Source organism: Merops nubicus, unplaced genomic scaffold, assembly GCF_000691845.1.
Source record: "Merops nubicus isolate BGI_N331 unplaced genomic scaffold, ASM69184v1 scaffold12560, whole genome shotgun sequence".
NCBI classification, from domain to species: domain Eukaryota; kingdom Metazoa; phylum Chordata; class Aves; order Coraciiformes; family Meropidae; genus Merops; species Merops nubicus.
In genome coordinates this window covers 8,388-31,606 of record NW_008582413.1, presented here as the reverse complement: position 1 = coordinate 31,606, position 23,219 = coordinate 8,388, and the positions used below count along the sequence as shown (strand labels likewise).

Here is a 23,219-nt window from a genome sequence, read left to right as displayed (position 1 = left end):
TAAGCAATCTTTAAAGACAGGTGCACAAAACTCTGACAATAATGAGATGAAAGAGCTACAACTCTCTCTTCAGACATCCTGCATCATTGGGATAGATCCTGTTCCCAAGGCTATGGATGTGAAATGAAGGAGCAGACAGATGTTAATTTGTTCCTCTTGTACATTGCAGTATGGATATGTGTCACCCCTTATTTACTCCCTGCAGGCCCATTATGAGAAGCCAAGAAAAAGAGACTTTGTTTTAACCTTTTGTCCATCTCAGCTGTTTCTGATGTTCAAGAGATGAACCTCCCAGGCAGGCCTACCCAAACCCTTTTTCTTCCTACATATGACCCATTAAGTTGTTATAGTTTTCAGTGCAGCACTTTCTTTGTCCTCTGATACCAGATACATAGGGCAGTTATAATTTAGTTATGTCCACTTATTTAATTAAAAAATACCTTGTGTAATCATGGAATGTGCCAAGAGATTTTATGGAACAGTTTTTCATACTACCTGCACATTTATTTCTCTCCACATAAAGCTTTCTGGGAAAAAGATTTTCACATTCTGCATCCCAAAACTAATATAAAATTTAAACAAATTCTTTGCAGGGTTTTAATTCCAGCTCACTTTTCTTTTTGTATCCCTGATTTTAGTAGCTTTCTCTAAAAGTGATCTTTTTTTTTTTTTCCCTGCAGACTGTATGTGGATGGACCTTTTGGGAGTCCTTTTGAGGAGTCCCTGAACTACGAGGTCAGCCTGTGTGTGGCTGGAGGTATCGGAGTTACACCATTTGCATCAGTACTCAACACACTGCTGTAAGTGAGCTTAAGCCTTTTAAAGCCACTTCCCCCCTGTTTTCCATATTAGTGCATGTCAGAAAGACTTTCAGTGTATTTAAAAGTTCCATTGGCATAGCATAAGTGAATGATTCCTTGGAGAGAGGTGGAGGACTGGAATGTCCCCTGAAGAGCACAAATCATCTCGTACAGGCTTTGCAACCCAATGAGTTTTGTCAGCAATGCACCTCAACTGGGACAGTGTCATGAGCTTTTATATCCTGCCACCAGCCTAGCCTAATGATGTCACATCCCATCAGCTAGACTTGTTCCACTAGTCCCAGCTTAGAGGTGGCGATGGACTATGGTGGTGAGTTTTTGAGAATCAGGAGGCTGTGACAGTCTTTCTGCTCGACATGTAGGACCAGCTCTCCTGGACTGTTTGACTTCTGGAAATGTCTAAGCTTAAGGTTTTAAAGGAAAGGGATCAACTTGGATTCAGATAGTATTCAGATGTTTAACTCTATTTGAAAAGTTTAAATTTTAGGTACACCTTTTTTATTCATTGTTTGTATCTTTTTTTTTTTTTTTTTTAATTTAAAGCCTTTTACATTCTATTCAGACCAAATATTTGACCTCTTATGGGGTGTGTCTCTGAAAGTTACCAGCCCCACTTGTCTCATTCCTGTTATTTGTATACTATTCCTGCTCCCGCCCTTTCTTCCACTTAACTGTTGAACACTATGCCCTATTTTTAAGAAAATATAACTTATATTAAGGAAAGCTAGAGGCTTTCATGCAGAAGAGTATGGAAATAGTGTCTGTTACCATGGGCAGTGGTGACAAGGAAACACAAGAACATAGTAAGACAAGAAGTGTTAGATGCATGTGGATTTGGTTGTAATGGAGGGTTGTGCCTTTATTGCATAACATATCCTGCTGGAGGTGCACCCAAGCATATATGTTTGAGGCGTTATTTTAAATCTAAGCTTGACTTGTTTCATGAAGTCTTGCAGTCCAATCTCTTTCTCCTCCAGCTTCATCACCAAGACTGGTGCTTTGTTACTGAACTACATCATTTAAATTAAAAAAAGCCTTGCATTCTTCTCTTCTTTTATCCTTTTTTATGGTGAAAGACACTTTCCTTGCTACTGCTCAGAGTTGTCTTGTCACATCTGACCAGATTGTGACCCTTCCTAAGGGCGTCTTACTATTGACAGTCAGAAGAAGATGGAGTATATCCCGCTTTGCAGTTCAAGAGCTCCCTTGTGGTTTAACTCCAACTGGCATCTAAGTACCATTCAGGCACCCGCTCACTCCTTCCTGTCTCCTCCCCCTCCCACCTCGCTGCTATGGGATGGGGGGGAGAACTGGAAAAAAAAAGTAAAACGCAAGGGTTGAAGTAAGAACAGTTTGATAGTTGAAATAAAAAGTAAAATGTGCAAATAATAATAGTAGTAGTAATAATGATAATTTTAATGAAAAGGAAGATAACAAAAAGAGCATGAAATAAAAACCAAAAAGACAAGAGATGTACAGTTCTATTGCTTACTACCCACTGACCAGTGCTCAGCCAGTCCCTAAGCAGTGATCCACTCATCCTGGCCAGCTGCCCCCAGTTATATACTGTTCTGCCAATGACCAGGCCCAACAAATATGATACAGCCAGCAGGAAGATAAACCAATACACAGACTGTATTGTAAGCAAGAAGGACATTGCGTGACTGATCGCTGGGGGTACAAACAGATCAATCAGCTGGTACATAATTGACACCATCCCCAACGATCCCACAAAAGACATGACTCGGCCCACAACAGGTCGTATGAACAGTGAGCCAAGGTTTCCCATAGTTGGCATGGGAAACAGTCAAACCAGCAAGTTAAATGTATAAGAAAAAGGTGCCCACATGGCGACTCTCACCCAATCCACCCGTGTTCGCAAAGGTCTAAACAGACCAGGGCCCAGCTCCAGGGAGAGTCAGGAAGTCTGCCCTGAACCAGGAAGCTCTGGGGAGTGCACTCCACAGACAGACACTCCTGACTCCCTGCAAGTGGTCCCAGCTTTTATCCCCAAGCAGACACCTGACCTTTGTCAACTCAGTGCGGGACCCCTGGGGCTCATTTCCCTTCTGGCTCTCCCTGCAGGGCCGGCCGCACCCTGGGGGGAAGCTCTAAGGCAAACTCACCACCTCTGTATGAAGGGCTGTGGGAATCACCCATATGTCAACCTTAATTCAGGGCTTGGGGTTCAGACCCCAGCATTTCATATACTCAGCATGATGCTCTATGGTATGGAATATACTGAGCATGACATTCTACATTGTGGAGCTTTGACTAATTTGGGTCAGCTCTAATGGCCATATTCCCACCCAGCTTCTTGTGCACCTGCTTGTAGAGCATGGGAAGCTGAAAAATCCTTAACTTAGGATAAGCACTTCTTAGAAACAACATCCATTTGTTAACATTATTCTCATACCAAATCAAAAACACAGCCCTGTACCAGGTACTAGGAAGAAAATTGACTCTAACCCAACCAAAATCAGAAGTTTAAAAGTAAAAAAACCCTGAAATTAGGGCTTGAAAGACACAGTACTCCCCAGCCTTAAGGCATTTTTTTTCTCTCTGTGGGGATTTTACAAGACAGGTGAGTTCTCAGCCTCTACATGCTGCTGAGAATGTCTCTATTCTTGCTCCACAGGTTTACAGTAGAGACTAGGGATATGGCGAGTTAGGACGGTGCTTAGAGACATCACTTATGGAGATCTGTTAATACTACCCTTGCTGGATATGCCAGGAACACTGGAGTTTGAAATATAATGCACAGTGGCTATGGTGAGATGTGTCATGATACTTTTCAACTGGGGTTGGACTAGCTAGTCCTAGGACTAGCATTTGAGATTGACAGTCTACGGCCTTCTCTATCTGAAAAATATTTTAGGAGGAAAAGGAGGAAACAATCTGTGCACTGACTGTTTCAGTGATGAGAAAAACAGAAAATAATATTGGCTAAGTAAAAAGATGCTTCCTGGATATTTGTGCTTTATTTGAACTCATTCATTAATCAGGATTTTTTCACTTCTGTTTTCTTTCCCAGTTAATTCCAAACCTTCCTTTGTGCTATATTTGTGTTTTATTTGAATTAGAAATCTGCCATGAGAGTCCTGTTTTTCTAAATGCAATGCCAGAATCTGCCCGAGACTGCACTTTACCCACCAGTATTTTGTAATATATCATGCAGTTCCCTAGCACAATGGAGCCCTGATTTGATTTGGTCATTGTGATTTTGCTACAGCATTAATTATAATCAACCAGAGCCTTTCACGTATGAAGGCAGAATTAATTCCTGACATTATTGCATTAGTCAATATTTTTCTCTTATAGGTCGCTTTATAAACCTAATAAAGAATTGACATAATACCCTTCAACTTAGAATGTCTGCTGTGAAGTAAAAGTTTGATGACGATGCATGAATCCATCTTTGCTGCCCAAATCATCTCTACAGCTGACAACTTCCTAGTGTGGAAACAGTATCTGTGAAGGATGTTAGGTCTGTGCTAGAGATTTAATATTCTCAGGATGATCCTTACAGGCTGTATTGGTCATTTCAGTGTCTGATGTATCACAGGATGAAGAACAGCTTAGCAGTTAGCTTCTAATGGAAACTCACATTTCCACTAATGAATATAAAGCATCTGAATTAACATTTCCTTTTTAAATGATAATTTTTAATTATCCAAACATCTTATTTTCAAGTGACGGCTGGAAATGCTACAAGCTCAGAAGACTCTACTTCATTTGGGTGTGCAGAGACATCGAATCTTTCCGCTGGTTTGCAGATCTGCTCTGCATGTTGCATAACAAGGTAATGGGTGTTGTTCTGAGGGACACTGACAATATAATAAATTCAAGGTATGTCCACACCTTGCAGCTGGCACGTTACAGAGAAAAGCAGCCTTGCTCAGAACAAGCAGTCTCCAGCAGTGCTTCTGCTTGGGCTGCCCAACCCAGACTGCATTTATTCTCGGAACTGCACCTAACAGGTTGAGTATCTGTCACCAGTTTTTAGTTGCAGAGTGTTGCTATGTACCAGTAGTCTGGACACGTCCCTGGGAAATTTATGAGATGGAAGAAGAACATGTAGGTTGGGGAGTCTGAGTGGCCTTTAGCCATTTGGCTAGTAGACAGATGGAGAAGGGAGGGGGTCCTATAGTTTCAAGTGGGTTTTAAGAGCAATGTGGCTTCCTAAAATAATTTGTGCACAGCATGGTGTGCAATATTTTGGAGCTCACAAAGGGATATCTTCTTCATTGAAAAGCTTACTTCACTGATGCTGAAACTCATGTCCTTCAGCATAGTAGGCAGAAATAACTCTATGCTTACATTAAAAGAAGGGATATTATTTCACTAGCTGTTTTTATCATCCTTCCAGCTTTGGCAGGAGAATCGGCCAGACTATATAAATATCCAGCTGTACCTCAGTCAAACAGATGGAATACAGGTATGTGGCTAAATGTTATTTGTAAACTGAAATAGACCTTGGGGTAGTAGACAATGCAAATTGTCAGTCAGAGGCAGAAGGGAATTACTGCAGATGGTAAAAACAGGAAATGAGGCCATAGACTCAAGTGACTGATCCATTACAAGGGCAAGAGAGCAAGTCCATCCCCATGGCATTAAGAGAATCTAGCCTACTAGCCTTAACTTGATTAGGTGTGGGCAGGAATCCATATCTTCCTTTTCTAGGAAAGAGGTCCTTCCAGGCCAGGCCATGAACCAGACAGTTGGCCATGTCTGTTGAGAAATCAGCATCATTTCTGGGCTAAGAGTCAAAACAGAATAGTTCTAGGAACTTGCAAGCTCAAATACTGTTTTCAAACAAATATTTTGAGAGAAACTATCTGCTTCTAAAAGCTTTGGATTTCTTTGCTTCAAATATAGACAGAAGTTACAAATGTCTTGATGTACGAGACTGGAAAAATTATATGGAACAGTTGATTGTCATGTATTGCCAACCCCAAAGCTGGGCTAATTCCCCAACTCTTGACATCTCCTATAACTATTTACACTTATGATCTTCATTTTACATTATTTAACATAGAGCCTAGACCTGATTCTTTACACTGCTGTGCCTGGAAGCTTTCCACTGACTGCAGCAGGCCCAGAGTCTGACAATTACTACAAAACATGAAATACAGTGAGAAACTCTGCCTGAAAAGTTCTGATCTGTCTGGTGTCAGGGGAAGATAGCATAACATTCACAGCTCTGGTAGGAACACTATCCAAGAGTCTAAATGATGTGATAGCTATGGTAATTATGAACAGTGTTCCACAAATTTAATGCTTGGATGACATGTATTGATTGGAATGGGGTGCCTGGAAATGCCTCATTGCTAAATGTGTTATGTAATTATTGGGTTAAAATTAAATCCTGAAGCAGGATTGCATTACAATGACACAGCAAGACTGTAACAACAGAGAACTCAAAGCAAGTTTTCTAATATTGTGTATCAAGCAGCTACTGAATTTATTGAAAGTCAACTTTGTTTTAAGTCTTCCTTTAAAGTTGCTTTTGTGGCTATTGAACAAAAGTAGCATGAACCATAATGCTGCTCATGATTTCTTACAGAGGAGTTAAACTCAAGTCTCCTCAAGCTTATGTGTTCACTGGTGTTAGTCCCAAGTGCTGACAGCGACCAAATAATTTTGCTTCAATGCCCCCTTTGCTCAGTAGCATGCCAGTGTGGCAACAGGGAGCCAAGCCCATCCCTCAGCAAATGCCTCTTGAATAGAAAAGGCCAAGAGAGGATGAGTTAGCCAAGACTGTGTTTGCGTTGGTATGAGCAATGTTCCAGGTTGTTCAGCAGTGGAGTGAATGTGGGAACCTAGATAAGGTGTAACTTCTCTCTGCCTTTCTGTCGCATCAGGGCAGAAAACCAAGGAAGGGTAGGGCCCTGCAATGGAAGGGCATTTGACCTTATCAAAATGCTGGTGAGTTAGCATTGCTGGAATGGGTTGGGTTCCACCCAGGGAGCAGTTTTGGCTGTTTTCTGCTGCTACAGCACCTCAAAACAGCTGGCAAACTACTCTCAGGGAGAAATGTAAGATTACCCTTGTTACTTTTTCAAGACGTAGTCATCTTAATAGTTACTTGTACAAAGTTTAAAAAAAAAGCCTTCAAACAGAAATATGATTTTTGCATCAGCAGTCTTTCTTCCAGCTTAGCATTAAAAGCCAATGAGGGAATGAATAATAGGAGTGTGGTTATTGGTTTATGGCTTAAATAAATTGGTTTAAAAGTAATGGGGAGATTAATGAGCAGCTGCATGAGGAACAATGTATAACGAACACCTAGGAGAGCCATTGAAAAGGCAGCAAGCAGTGTGTTGGTGCATGAAATGGCTGCAGTTTAAATCACAACTGGCTGATGCTTGTGCTCAGGTTTCACACCTCAGTAATATGGTAAGTCAGCCAATGGGAAAGTAAGTCAGAAATGGGAGCCCTGGGTGATATCAGGCAATTTGCAAATCAGGCAGATTGGAATTTTTTGTTTCTTGCAGAAAATAATTGGTGAAAAATACCAAGCTTTAAACTCAAGGCTTTTGATTGGACGGCCCCGATGGAAGCTCCTTTTTGATGAAATAGCAAAGTGTAACAGGCGGTAAGTACCAGTTGGCTTGAAGGATGCCACAGTTTGAAGGCTGGGGATATCATCTGTTTCCAGCTGTGTATGAAAATATGCTGGGGGTTTGTCTTAGAGTGTAAAGTTTAGGCTACTCATGTTGAAATTAGCTAATATTTTGCTGTGAGACATAGCCTGTACAAATTGAAACATATTTTTTTCTATACTCAGAACAGTTCATCTTCTCATGCAGCTAGGATGTTCAGTGGCCCAGAAAGTAAAAGTGATAGATTTCCATCTCACTGCACAGAGATTGCATATGTTTTTGTCTGTGGCAATATCTTGCTTGGAACATATGCTGGTTTCATATATAAAGTTGCATTTTTAAAAATTGTTGACTTCTACTATAATTTTCCTGATTTATATTGCTGGTTTACAAACAAAATGCACAAGGACAAATCTAACAGCCCTGTATTGGTTTTACTTAGAAGATATATTGTCTTTGGAGAGTCCTGGAACTTTTTTATTCTTGAAGACCTGGCAATGTCTTTTTACTGTGCTATGCAAACATATTATGGTCTGAAATAAGACAGTTGTAAAACAGAGAAGACATGCAATTAGACTATGGAATGTCTTTGACCAGATAATGCTGTGTTGGTCGAGCATTTTACTCCTTTGCTGACAGTTTTCTTCCTCAAAAGCTGAACTGGTATAAGGGATTATGTGAATCTTCCCTAATCCACTTCTGGCAAAGTCAGTGCAGTGGGAGCAAACCACCCTGAGTAGCTGTTGATGGCAGTCTGGGTGCACCAGGTTGAGAGGTGTTCTCATGCTCACCCACAGAACTTTCCCTCAAGACTTTTTGTCCTCTGTTGCACTTCCAAAGTGAACATTTTGTGGCTTATCTGTGGCTTATTGACTCCTCTCTTTTGAGGGTGGATATGTCTAGGGGACACTGAGCCCTGACTCTTGAGTAATACTGAGTGCCAGTATGCATCACTATTGGCAGTGTAAGCTGCTGACAATGTGTGTCGTAGATTCAGGTCTTAGAGGATGTTGTGGGCAGGGTCACTGGACAGGATGCCCCAAAGGCTGTTACAGAAGGACATCCCTAGTACCTCCCTAGGGACATCCCATCTTGCACTATGGAATTGAATATCACTCATAAGGTTTTGCAGTAAAGAACCATGGGGGGGAAAAAAGGGAAATAGAGAGCTCAGAGAAGCAAGTTGACTGTCTGACTCAAAGTCCCTCAAAGTCCTCTGCATAGAGGACTGTTGACCTTTTATGCTCCATTCCAGTGTCTTTTTGGTTTAAATGTATGAGAGAAGTTTTAAAAGATGAAAATAATGAGGTTTCTGCCACTTCCTTGCAAGGCTGAAGTGCACATACTACAGATGAAGGTATTAATGGGAGTCACATTTGCTTTTTCTTTTGTGCTTTCCATCACATTACTCCTAATTAGACTTCAAGTGCCATTTCCTCTGCATTTTCACATCAGATCTTTAAATTGTACCACTATTTCCAAGTAAGGTGTGTTTTAGTACGTAAATAATGTTCTGACTCTTGATTACCTGGCAGCTTGCTAAGTCGTAGCCTTCCTTACCCTCTGTCAACCTTTGTCAGGGTTTATAGCTACAGGTCTCTATCTACAGGTGTAGTTACATGCAACACGATAGACCATAGAGCAGCCTGCAACTCAGCTGTCCCACAGAAACTTACCTGTTTTAGATAAGCAAATATTCTCCCTGTTGCTTTGGATGATGTGGGAGCTTCAATTTTTCTCTGTAGTCCGGTGTCCTGGTCCTCCTACTAACTAACTTCATTTCAGTTCTAATTTCTTGGTACCTTTCCACCTTAATGACCTTATTGCAATATGGAGACAAAAAAAAAAAAAAAAAAAAAAGAAACAGGACAACGAGATTGTTTCTAATATCTGGTGCCAGTGTTCAGGATTCCACATGTATTTGCAGTCATCTCCTTGGGCTTGTTTATGAGCAGCCAAGATATTTTCCACTTTTTATCTTGTGATTTTAGTAAAAGCAGCACATAAATAAACATGCAGCTGGCAAACCTCTCATCAGTTTAGCCATCTGTTTGGTTTGTGGTTTGTGAATTCTTGCTGTTGTTGCTGCTTAGGTCCCAAGTAAGCAAAGTGCTTTTGTAAGTGTCTGAGCTCTGCCAAACCTTCAGTGTGATGTGGGACAGCTCTAGGTTCCCTAGTCTTCCTTCTGAACTAAGAGGAGCAGACTTGTGCCATCTGCTGTTGATATTTTATATGACACCTGCAGTCCCAACAAGGTGCATTGGAAAAGTTTATGTAATAAATCTCTGGTCTTGTTTTTTGTGCTTTCTTTTTGAGGATGAAGCAGCAGCCTTTTTCCTGTCCAGTTGTGTCCTGGATGAAAAGCTTACACCATGTCCTGGCTGCTACGCTCCCTCAGTTTTACTTAGGTCAAATGGATACATGCTTTTTTTTGCAGCTGGAGGCTGACCTAGAAAAAAGCATGAATATCTGTAGGAGAGAAAGGCATGGAGCACCATGAAACTTCTCTCCAGGAATGAATGTGGGATTTAAAACTGGAACATTTCAAGTCCTGACTCTCTCCTCTCTAGGTAGCAAAATATTTCACCTCTCCCTCACCTCCTGCTGTTAATCAAATGAATGTAATAATACATGCCGACCTACTCATCCCACGGGAACACTGAGATTTGCTTAGTGCCCTGAATAAGTAAAATCCTGTATTGATGTTTATAATTATTAAAAAGAATGGCCTATAACATAGTTTCCCTGATTGTAAGCATTAATGATACTTGTGAAGATTTTCAGCCATAGCACTGTCTAGCAGTCTGTTTTCTTCTGATAAACAAAATGAAGCATTGACCCAAACAAGTGATGCACAATTAAAGCCCATCAGCTCAGGGGAGTAGCGTGCTGCTCCATGTAGCAGCTGCTTTCAGCCTCTTTCCTGCCTGTGTCACAGCAGCCTGGCAGGAGCCAAGTGAGACCAGGAGGAAGATCTGCAGGCGGGGAAGTGAGGGATGTAGGTGTAGGAGGGCATGGGTTGTGAGCTGTGGGAGGCAAGTGGTATGTGGAGGGATGTCTGGAGTAAATGCTGCTGGTGGGTATCCTGGGAAGGCAGTTTGAGGGCCTCTGGCTCACGATGTGGGGCAGTGGCTCAGCTGGGTTTCAGGAGACCTTCTTAGCTACAGGTCTCCTGCGTGACCTGAGGCAAATCATTTAGCTTTTCTGTGATTCTGTTTATTAGCCAAAAATTGTGTACCTTGAAAAGATGTTGCTGAGATTTGTATACATAAGTAGTACGTGCTGCTTAGACATGTCTGTGCTTTGTGGCCTATATATATGTAACAAAAGGGAGAGAGACAGATTTGAGGTTTATTTATCAGTTGCCTGTGCTAATTAGGCTAACAAAAAAACTCAACAACATTGATTCTCTCAATTAAATACACAGTAGGAGACAGATTCTTGCTGGTAGCTCATGCACCCTTTTTCTCCACTGCACACAAAGAGGGTTTAGAGTCTGCAAGTGCTGAAGAATCTTAATGGAGATCAACGAGCAATAGGGCTCTTATTATTTCTTTAAATCCAACCACCAGTACAATACCCCTTGCCATCGAAAGGACCACTACCAGGACAGGGAAGCTTAACAGATACACGTAAGGGTGAGCAAAGTACAAGTTATGAATATTTGCCATGGGTTGATAGGAGAGATGATGTCATGGGCGGCAGCTGAAGGCAGCATTGTGAGGTGCCTGCACAAGGACCCTGTTGCATAACTTTGTGATGCTTTTTGATGTTTAGCTCCTCGGTTGTACCATGGCAGTGCTGCTGTGTGCTGGCACAGCATGGACTGCCATCCTGTTTGAGCTGCTGCCTAATAGCAGGCACATACACTTGACAATATGCATCAAAGATTTCTTCTTAAATGTGTTCTCTCCCTTACCCTGCCAGACACACACGCAGGCAGTTTTGACCTGTGCCTTTGATTATTCTGCATCTGCTAAAATGTTTTTATTAAATAGTCTCTGGATAAAATACTGAAACAATCATGGAGGCAGGGACCAGAACTCAAGTCTCCAGCCTCTTGGTGAGTGCTGTAGCTCAAATTAGTTAGAGCCCTGTTCCCTCTTGCAGGCTTTCTCTCCATCCCAGTGAATCTCTGAGATCTTTCTCTGTAGCAGCACAATTTCAGCAAGAAGATGAAGTTGGTTTTTTTTCTTTTTTTCATGATATAGAAGAGACAGAGACACATCGCCTTTCCCTGCTCATTTCTTTCCCTTCTCCTCATCTTTGAAAAAAAAAAAAAAAAGGGAGATGTTGAATATCATGCATGTCATAAGAGTTCATTCCCACTGTTGTGGCTGGGCCCTGTTCTGATGCTAGCTGCTGTTCTGAGCTCATAGGTGCTGTATGGCTGGGAGTCTGATGTACAGCCTGTGTTTGAGGTGACCAGAGAATAAAGAGCTGTTGTTGGTGGAGTGGTGTGTAAAAGTCATGTTAACTAATGAAGCTGAGCTGATAGCTGTGGGTGATGAACAAGGATCTTATACTGTATTTGGCTTTTCATAAGACTTTCTGCTATAGCTACTGAAGGAAAGATTGCATACTAATGTGAAACTACAGCGGTAAAATTATTCTACTGCTGCCAGAAATAATCATGGGTTAGTAGTGCTCTGTTTTCATTAATGTAATTAATCACTGTTAGTGACTAGATCTCCTGCTGGTGTAAATCACAAGTTCCACTAATGAAGTCATTACAGTGAGACACAATTTTAACCAAAAAAGTGATAAATTATGGAAAAAAATCAGAGTGGGAAGTAGTAATTTTTCATCGTTTGGTTTCTTGAGACTAAGATGAGGTACTTTTTTCTAAGAGTTGTCTTAGTCAAATAAGTGATGGAGTTTGTGGAAATATTTGGAAGAGATCTGGTGGCTTCAGTTACACTAACTACATGATCTAGCGAGCTGTTCTCACCTTGAAATCTATGCATAGTTGTCTCATGTATAATACAGTGAGGCCAGAATCCAATTCTTTCTATTGTTAGAAATTAAGGTTTATTTGAATTGCCATAACATTTCTTTTCTCTCTTTTTTTTTTTTTTTTTTAACAGGAAGACCATTGGAGTTTTCTGTTGCGGACCAAACAAAATCTCTAAGATACTTCATAAACTGAGCAACAGCAGCAACTCTTATGGGACAAGGTTTGAGTATAATAAAGAATCCTTCAGCTGAAAATCTGTTGGACTAGCAAGACTCTTTAGAAGATAAAAGTGCAATTTTTTATTTTTACAACTTAAAAGTTCACCTGTGGTTTAAACAGAAATGTACCAAAGAGTAGTACAGATTTTCTTATTTATGACTATTTAAGAGTTTGGAAAATGATGGATGTGGCGGTATACCAACAAATAATAAGTGTTTATGCTCAAACCCAAATATACTTGCACAATATTTGTGGCAGCAATGATTCTTTGGAGTTGTTTCTTTTAATTAAAAAGTACAGAAGCTCGTAAGAGACACAGTTGCTTTAAACGTTGATGGGAGAAGAATCTGTGGAATGTTTGAACTTCTTCCACTTCCGTCCTCTGAAGCTGGATCAGTAAAACAAACCCCAGGTTAATCCAAATGACAAAACATATATTATATTATAAAGACTATTCCTTTTGTTGGTATACAGATCTCATGGCTTTAGGTTGGGAAAACTCCATATTAAAGATTTTATACATTGCAGAATTGAGATTTTGTATTTATAATATAAAGTGTTAGTCTCACTAGTCTACTTCTGTAATGGATGTGAATATTTCTACCCTGAATGGAAGAGAGGGTGGAATATGGGGAAAGCTGTAAGTTAACCTATGGAAAAGTGAGCACAACTGTGTAGCACCTGTGGGCAGACTCCACCGAGATGTAAATCAAGCCTTTTGGCAAGCAAAAAGCTTGTTGTGGAGAATTGTCTATCTTACATTGATTCAGCAGTCTGTGAATTTGCAAAATAAGTGTGATTTATGCGCCCAGAAAGAGGGCTCAAGAAAAGTGATTAAGGGGAGCAGACAGAATGTGGTGTTTCATTGTGCCACTCGGGGAAGTTGTGCTCACTCTGCACTCACATACTCTGAATGCCAAATACTTCAAGCATTCAGATGCTCCTACTGATTATTTTACAATGTGGTAGGTTGAAATCCAATTTTAGAGATCTCAGAATATGTTTGCTTGACTGTGGTCCTTTGAGTACCTTCCCTGGAGTCACACTTGTTTGCACTGATGTCACTGAAAGCAGGATCAGTCCAGGAGTAAGAACGTTGGCCTCGTTACTGTGACTTTTGGCTTCATGTGTGCAGATAGAAACCTTACGGGAGCTGTAGTGTGCTTTTTGTATGTTCTAAAGGGGGGGATCTGAAGCACCCAAATTTAAACTCTCCTTCCCTTCTCCTCCACCATTGTTTTCCACTCTGCTCAGAGTTGCCATGGAAGGGCTAGAAGTTGAGACTTTATCACTTTTTGGTTCTGTGGAGCAACATTTTTATTTTTTTTTGTCCATCCGATAGTCTGTCCAACTTCCTTTATTTCTTCTTTACTGCCTTTTTCCTTATTTTGCAGAGAAGGTGGCATTACAGCAGGTCAGACACATTGCTGGCATAAATAGGTATCTTTCTAATGCATCTTTATAGAGCAGCATCACTTGACAGAGGCTGAAAACCTGCCCCTTAATCTCCAGCAGAAGCTTGAGAGCGATACCCTGTAGTGTTTGCAGCACATATAGACATAAGATGGCTCAGCATCTCTCTAGGTCTGTGGTTCCCCTGCATTTAGCATGGTGCACATGATTTGGTTGACATCTTTCCAATGAAGACCTTTTTCATCTTAGTAGGAAAGACACTGATTTTCAGCTTGCAAGACATACTTTGCGCAGGGGTCTACAAGTATCAGCATCAGTGTTCAGAAGGAAATATTTTTCTAGTAGGTGGTGTATAGGCGTGTTGTATGTGTAACTAGTGAAAATGAGTTGGGTCTTTGCCTTGGCAACTTCTGCTCAGGTGTTGCCCTCACTGGAGCAGCAGGGTGGAGGTGCAGCAGTGGAGCCACATGGGGATATGTTCCACAGTGTCTGGACTTTGCACTGAAGTTTTTACTTCTGGCTCTGCCTAATTTGGAATTCAGAGGTTTCAGAGGGAAATATAATAGCCAGGGATGGACATATTCCTACTGATGAGAATTCTCAAAGTAGCCTAGAGGAGAGAAGCCAAAATAGAAATGCAGTGTGAGATGGAAGCCTACACTGCAGCTACTGTGTTTGTTTTTGTTTTTTTTTTTGAGACTGGAAGGATCATTAATTTCCTATTGGATCTCATTCATTCATCACTGTAAAACTGAAGGTATGCAGCAAAGGCTTAGATCTTTTTTAATCATTAAGATTTATTTCTAATACTGTATGCATAGGTTTTGTAGTAAACCTAACACTGATGGCAAAATGTTGGGTATTGCTGATACTGCAGGCTTTTTTGTTTGCTGGCAGTTAGCTTAAAGCATTGAAATCATGACTGCATCTTTTAACCATAGCCAAACAGTGATCTTTTTCCTTTTATTTTAGTATCTGGTATCTGATAGTTTTTAAATACAGTTTAGAGTCATCTAATCACAGTGTTGTTTGTGGTTTGCATCTCCTCTCTGATAGATATCGGTTCCATAACCGTATAATGAGCAGCTAGTTTTGTAGTTAAGTCTGTGCTAAAACAGATTATATTTTCTGGCTCAGCTCCTATATAGGTAGTGCTTTAAAACAGTCATACAGGTACTGTGCTCTTGTTCTGCATTGGAGTGGGAGATGACACTGCGTGTGGGCATGTTAAATGCCTTTGATACATTAGGCAGTGCTGTCAGAGCAAGATAGAAGCAGAGCCAGGGTCTCCTTTCTGCCTTTGTCCTGTACCAACTTCAGCTGACCGACTCGTAAATCAGGCTTGGGACTGTCTGCCTTTCTGAAAAGCCGTGAGGCTTAATTAATGTTTTGAGATGACTTCAGTGCACTTGCAGAAAAAAAGATCCAATTGCTATGCAACTGTATTTATGCTTTATTTTCTGTAAACCTTTCTAGTGCTGGTACAAGTAATTGCTAGACCAGATGAAGGTGAGTTTGGAGAAAGCACAAAAGCCTCAGTTGCTTTTTTCTTTCTTGTGAGCAATGCTTTTTAGGGCAGCAAGATGTTTAGGTGTTAGTGACTGTGACTTGACTTCAGGAGTGGTAGATGTTATGATAAACACATCTTTCTACAGGCTGCATTGTCCTTGCTGCTTCCGAGCGTGTCTCCAGCTTGCAAAACTGAGCCAAACCTCTTTTAAACTCCATAGCTCTTTTATCTGTAAGCCAAGCATACATAAAAATGCAGCTCGGTGCCAGAAAAGTAAGTGAAGGTTGACAGCACTTAATTCCACATTTACTAATCAACCAGATTTACATAACTGAACATCTCTTTACCCTTTAAATTGAGTCCTCTGAGTCTGTTGTAAGTGTCCTGCTGGCAGGGTAAGGATCCCACCACGTGTTTTGCCACTTCTCCCTCAGTCTGTCACAAAACTGCAGACCCCTCAGTATTTGCTCAGCAGGAGCTGTGTATTTTAGTCATCATAGATGTTTTGGGACTTTTCATTAAACCAGGAGTGTTTTCATGCCATGATGGAAACCAAGCCCTTTCCCTGTAATGGGAATCCAGCCCTCATACAGCAGGGTGAGACTCAGGGCTTCACACAGCTAACTGCTGGGTTCATCAGATTAGCTTGAAACCCCAATTCCCATAGCACTGAGATTGCCTGTGTGAGTAAACGTTCACTGCCATACCAAGAGACCACAGAGGTGAGCCCTGATGGAGCTTGGGAAGGCCTGATGAGGAAGGACCTTCACTTCTGAAGCCTGCAGGACAGCCTGTCCCTCCATGGTGATTATACCAGCCCTGAGTTTGGAGCTACACTTCACTATTTCAGAATACGATACTTAACAGCATTGGAGTTCTTCCTTGGTCTTTTATCTACACTCCTAAAGAGAAGACTGAAAGGAGTATGAGAGAGGACAACATAGACCCTTGAACCTGGCCTGGAGAGAGGACACCAGCATGTACCACAGATGCTTTGCCGGTGACTGAACTGCTTAGGGTAGAAATTTTAACCCAAATCCATTTTTCTGCAAAATGCTGATTTGCCACAACAGACTAGGGGACAGCTGCTGTAAAGGGAAAAGAGATAAACTCTCTCTGTTGAAGACTTCTGCCCACAGAAGCCTGCTGTGAAGGTGTGTATGAAAGCACTGCACACAGTCACCTTCCACTGCCCCTCGACCGCGGGCATACTCCTGCAGCACTCAGCCCCCATCCTTTCCTTTGGCCACAGATCTTCACCTATCTGGTTAGCAGATGTGCCTGCAGATGAGAGGAGTGCTACTTAGACTGGCAGCCATGCACAGCCTGATTTAAGCACTGGGCAACCTGTGAGCACACTTTGCAGCCAGGGCAAGCAAGCGCAGAGTTGTCCCTTTGCTTCTAATGATTCTAGCACATAAGTGGGAAAGTGATCTGGAGCTGACCGAGAAGGGGCAGACAATACAAGTGTCAGACCAGCTGTGTTGGGAACCGTAATTCAGCTATAACAGCCTAACAGAGCAGAGGAGTAATGGTTTAGTAAGAGATTGCTTTTAGAACAGCAGCCTAGAAGAAAAGCCTCATCTCAAGGTGTATCAGGTTATAGTTACAAACTCCAAGACATTGCTTGGAGAGGCAGGCAGGAGGCTAGCTAGTCATTGCCTATAGCTGTTCAAGTCCCATAGGTCAGAGAAGAGACGTAGTTATTAAAATGCAATGTTTACCTGTTTAAAAAATAAAAGGGCTTCTAGGGAGATTAATTTTCCCTTCAGCCTGGCAAGCATTTTATAAAAGTGCCAGTGTGATTTAAGACAGGATGGATCTGTTTTTCTATGGATTATGTATTTGATTTGTCTGCAATTTTCCCACCCCTCACAAATGAAACCAGGTTTTATTCTTTTAACAAAAAGGATTTAACAGCAAGGTTTAATCAAAGTGCCACTGGTGCTGAACTGAGATTTTTTTGTAATGAATGTACGTTTCTCAGGGAAATATATAATACAGCTGATGACTCAATTGTGAATGGTAATTTGGGCTTTGCATCGTCTCGGCTGCTGTTGTATGTCACTAAGGCCATTATAGTGATGCACTGGTGAAACACGTGGAGCTGAAATGAGGCTCTTCTTTCCCATAAAGAGCCTGATATTTAGTGCCTATACTATGCATAGTAAATCCCAGAAACTCTGGAATTTCCTTCGTAGGTACAATTGATTAATTAGCCAAGATATTTTAAGGTTGAACCCTGAGTCATCTGCTGGACAGGCAGGCATGTATTACAAATGCTCTTGCACAAAGGTGTTGAGCAGCAAATGTTGCTCCTTAAAGGGCTGGTTGAGTATTTGTGAAGGTTTAATACCTTCTAGTTGTATCACCCATGTTGTAAGAGGGATGGGATCTGTTTTGGTGCCACAGAATGCTGTACACTTCCTCTGATGTTATGAATAACTCCAAACTTGCAGTAGGTACTCAAGGTTTGCTGTGCCTGAAGTGTTATATTCTCTAGAAGGATCATATTTGTAAAAGTCAGCTCCTGGAAGTGTACTAACAGCTGTGGATCTGTCCCATTTGTGAAGAGACGTGGAGAGAAAGCTGGAGAAAGCCACCCATCCCAATTGTAGACTGTGTCTTAACAAAGCTATTGGATTTCTGAGGATGTCAGACCTTGCAAAAAACATACACATTCTGTCTGCTTCTTCCTGGCAAAGTCTACCTATCCCACAGTCTAAAATGTGCATTTTCTTCCTAATGATCTGTACTGGTACACCAGGAGGGGGAAGCCAAGACTAGCTCCTGAAGCTCTAGGTAAACTGCTGTCAGCTGAAGAGCATCTAAGGAGGACAGGAGAGCATGATCCATGCCAGCAATGAAAAGGATGAAATGTTTCAAACCTGGGAGCAAAGGGGAGTTAGGTGTTTTCCCTGACTCCTCAACTCTAGAAATTACAAGCAAGCCCCGTTGTCTGAATGTGGATACAAAATCTCCCTGGGGTTTGAGAACTAATGTGTGTAAAGACATTGCTTTTCTCTGCACAACTTGGTGCTAAAGATAAGAAAAGAGTACATTTTAGCAATCACCTTGGAAATAAGGAATTTGAAATAACCCCATCATTGACTCTTTCTAGTTAAACTGTTTTCTAAAAAAACATATCTACTTCTGCTGTGCAGCTTTGGAGTGGAGTATGGCTTTACCTGCTAATTCCTCTTCACCAAATACAGGAGCATATAGTCTTCTGTGCTAGCTATAAGTCGCTTTGACAGTTGACTAAATAAATCCCGTGTTCATTGCTGCTGACCCTAGGTAAGGACAGCCTTGAGGATGAGAAGCAGTGTTACATAAATGTCTAGTAGACATAGCAACACTGAGAGGAGGGATGCTGCTGCATTGCTTTTGGTGCTCCAGTCACACATTAAAATTCTGTCATTGCAAGGTCACGTTGCTCATCCCATATTCTACAACCCTGGGGAAGAAATTTGGGTAAGAGGTGGGGGAGGAAAAGCAAAAACTTCCTCATTGTGCTGTAACCAAGAATATATTCATCGACAGAAGGGCATTTCTTTTGATTTCAAAAGAGCATGCCATTTCTGTTTCAGGGATAACAAATTCTTTCCTGGTGCTGCGTACTGGTGTTTTCATGTTAGAAATGTGACACAGTGATAACGGGTTGCTTTTGAATTGAGCAAATAACGCCTCCGAGCCTGTTCTTCTCCCTTTAATAATCTGAGAGGAATGCAAAATACCAGAGAGCATGTAGAGTGGACTGTGTCCTGAGCTGCACTCAGTGCAGCCTGGTTAGGAATGCTGCACAGCAACTCTGCAAGCTGCTGGGAAGAGGCAAGGTTTAATGCAAAGAGGGAAACAACTGTTTTGAGGAGAAACACAGCAGTGATACAGGATTTGTAGTCAGAAGCAGGCCATGCCACAATATTGGCCATCACGTCTTTGAATGGTGCTGAGTCAGAGCTTATCCTAAAGGTACATTTGTCATCAGGGGAAGTCAAGAGCTCTCAGACTGGATCTACAGTGTGAGATGAAAGCAGGTTTACAAGCAGCCAGGTGAGCCACCTGTGTGCACTTTCCAGCTTGGAGCTAAGGCCTGTCGTATCTGAGGGCGATTTGTGTAAGAGGATGAACTGGTCTGGCTCAAGTGTGGCCTGAGTTGTGTGGTTAGCTGAGGTAATGGACATGCCCTTTGTATTTCTGTAGCTTTGTAGAAGCACATTGTTCAGGGACTGGGGAGCAGGATATGTTATTGTACCTCACTAGGTGTTAGATGCTTAAGTCTGTACTGTCCATAACAATTAATCACCAATTAGAGGGGTGAACATCAGCTTTCGCTGACAACTGAATATAACCTGACCATATTTGCACTAGTGTTCTTGAGGTATAAATGGCAAAATCTCTGCAGAGAAGGTAAAAGTGCTGTGTTTTATTGTGTCAGAACAACATAAATAACTGTTACAAAGTATTGGATAAGAATATGAAGATTCACCTATGACATTATTCTTTTTGATTGCTTAAGCACTTGTAACTCTTTGGTGTATGCTTTTTGAGGCAAACATAATGTCCCCAAGCAGAGCTTAAAAACATGTCTATGATGCAACTTGGCAAAGGGTCTCCACCTGATAGTGAAATATCACTGTTGGAGCTGGATGCACTGGTGCTTTCATTAATCTCAGTCTACTCCCTCTCTTGGAAGATAAGAGGGAGCTGAGCTTTCATACCCATCTATTTCTCTCTGCAAACCCTCAGCCTTCATCTAGAGATGTGCTCTAACCTTTGGATCACTGGAAACATTCTCATCCATGTGTCTCATAGCATTCTTTTGTGCTCTTCCTCCCTCCATACCAGATGTTGCATCAAGAGGCTTCTCCCACTCTCTGCTCCCCTGAACTCAGCAAAGTGCCACACTGGGAAATGCAGAGGTCCTCAATTTTAATCATAGCATCCACCAGCCTTTATAACATTCCTAATGTACACAAACCAGTAATCACTTTGATTTGCTTTAGGAAAGTGATGGGTTGCAGCATCCTAGTCCTGGAGGTGCTTTTTAGAATGAGAGAAGGGGCAGTGCCATAGGACAGCTGTATAGAAAATGGGGAAAACTCATAATAACAAAGATGATGTCATCTTCTGAATCAGGGATTTGGTTTTGTGGAAGTCAGATCTTTTGTGGCCATGGGTGAAGTTCAGTTGTATTTCTGCTTTCACACATAGGCTTTTCAGGACAGTGGGCAGTGATAGAAAGGGCTGCTTTTTGCAGTTACATACTCTATTTCCATGCAGCCCCTGGTTTATCAAGTGCATTTAAATTCCTCTTTTCGCTGATTAAATATTTCCTCGCCTGGTTTCTTTGCTTCAGGGAGCTTGAGAGCTAATTGTTTATAAAGGGGAAGAAGAAGGATTGTGCTGTTAAGCAGACAACTCCCAACACATATGTTCTGCTCTGCAGCTTTGAAAAGGAGGCAGTGATGCTGCTGCGGCTGCAGAAGAGCAGAGCTTTCACTGAGATTCAGATGTGATCAAAACCCTCTTCCAGGATACATATATTGATGAAGCTCTAGGCTTATTAATTAGTTATTTTTTTTTCCTGAAAGAAGTAGCCTTAGCCCATATGTGGCAGGTTGTGAAACCCTTAACTCCACTGAGTTTTTCTCTCCCTGTGTTCCTTCTAATTACTTGCAAGAGCAAATTTAAATACATTTGGGTAGTTGAGGAAAAAAAGTCATAATTATGACACTTTTACAGATGTCCAAATAAGATACTTTGACTGGGCCAGCTATATCAGCTCCATAACATGCATGTGTGTGGTTTTTCTTCTTTTTTTTTTTGTTTTTCACATTCTGTGGTTTCATGTTGTTTATATAAACAGTTTTTCAGAACAAGAAAAAGCAGAACAATCAAACCCAAACATCTTTATATTTGAGAGATGTTAGCACATCCAAAACATGTGTGTTTTTAAAAAATTCTTTCAAGGTGCTTAAAAGCAGAGTGGAAACCAGCTGGGAAAAAAATATTTTTTTTCTAATGGCAAAGCATTCTTGGGATTTTCTTTTTTTTTTTTCCAACCTTCATTAACGAAAAGTACTTTTTAAAGTAAGCAATATGACCATAGGTTGAGCTTGGACAAGTATCACCCCTTTAAAGCAAAGCATCTCTCTGGGGTCATGTCATCTGAACCTCCAAGGCAACATGCAGACTTTGTGTTGCTTCATAACTTGAGCCCAGAGGTGGAGCCAGTAGCATGGAGCTCAATGGACTCTTGGCCACACACCAGTCCTCCCACGGGAGATCTGTGTGTACTGAGGGCAGGGTGCATGCTGGGCATTTTTAGTCACAGCTTGTGTTACCTCACAGTGGTTTCTGAGGTGGTGAGGATATAGAATTAGGAATCATCTTAGAAAGGAAGAAGGCAAATGAACTGTATTTATTTCACTTTGGATAGTTGTTTGGGGCTGATAAGCCATAAGAAAGTTTGCCATGGTAAATGTCCAAGAACTGGGCATACCAGGCCCAAGAACTGCATACGAGCATGAGTATTCTCAAAAGACCTTAGCCTGTGATCCTGCTAGTCAAAAGACTTCTTTGAGCTGGAGTCAGAAAATAATTAAACAAAATCTATTATTTTTTATTAAATTGTTCAAGAAAATTTGGAAAAAGCAAGGAACTAAGTTCAACTTTCCAATTTTTTTCTTTTAAGAAATAAGCCTTGGTAGTAATTCTTTCCAGTTAACATGTGTAGTGACAGAAAAAAAATAATGTCCTGTGTTTTCTGTAGTTGCAGGTCTTCACAATTTCACCTCTGACTACATTCTTCCGTCACTCTTCCCTGTCCCAAAAAAAAAAGACCAGAAAATTTGTTCTGAATTTCAATTCTGTAATTATATTTTTTTTTTTTCTGTTAGCATCAAAATACAAATAATGCAATAAAAAGAAGGGCAGCATTTATTTTTTATCTCTACACAATGTGCAAGGTAACAGTTTTGGAAAGTGCTAGAATAAATATCCATAATTTTCATTACTCAATATTCTTTTCAGAGTTGCCTGTTTACATTAATGTAATTTCAGTGTGTTCTTCTGTTTTTATCAATCAGGATTTGGTACAATTCTTGAAGAAAAATAACTGCTTAGTTTCAAAGTGGAACAGAAAACAAAATTTTGTCCTGAACTTTCTTTTTTTTTTTTTTTTTATTTTTTCCCCCCAGGCTTAACTTTAAGAGAAAGAATAGTACTTAGTGAGTTTATGCCCATAACAAGTCATACTTCTGTCACATGGAACAGCCCATTTTGTAGCTTCAGTGTGCTACCCCCCAACACACCAGAGGAACTATGTTTTACTGGCTTAAAGACTTAAATAGGTCACTGTTGTAACTACATGCCTCCTAAACCTTTGGAGTAAGCAATAAGCTTTTCAGCTCTGCTAGTTCCCATCAAATGAAGCAAAGCTTTTACCAGTTAGCCGTATAATAAGGCAGAACTAGAAAAGTGATCATGAAAAAGGCTCTGTGGGTTTTTTGTTCTCTCTCTTTTTCCTGTATCCTTTGTGGTTTTTATCATCTTCCCTTTTTCCTGAGTCATGTGCAGAAACCTTTTCTATAGTGTCCCTTTCTTAGTCAGACAGTGTGGTGAGGGTAGATGCAACCCGCTGGCTAAAAAGGGGATCAGATAGGAGGAAATCCTGGGCTTTATCCCATGGT

At 41.0% G+C, this 23,219-nt stretch overlaps 1 protein-coding gene across 2 annotated transcripts in view; it reads left to right on the top strand.

Annotated features, from left to right (window-relative positions):
• Positions 1-12,634, top strand: part of NOX4 (NADPH oxidase 4) — a 105,240-nt gene extending 92,606 nt beyond the window's left edge. The window contains exons 13-17 of one of the 2 annotated variants that reach the window (XM_008937624.1): positions 681-800; positions 4,515-4,623; positions 5,191-5,259; positions 7,319-7,419; positions 12,514-12,634. In XM_008937624.1, the coding sequence (XP_008935872.1) occupies positions 681-800; positions 4,515-4,623; positions 5,191-5,259; positions 7,319-7,419; positions 12,514-12,634 (520 nt within the window). The remainder of the gene's footprint in view (positions 1-680; positions 801-4,514; positions 4,624-5,190; positions 5,260-7,318; positions 7,420-12,513) is intronic. The other variant, XM_008937632.1, reaches the window with a different exon arrangement.
• Positions 12,635-23,219: the final 10,585 nt, after the last annotated feature.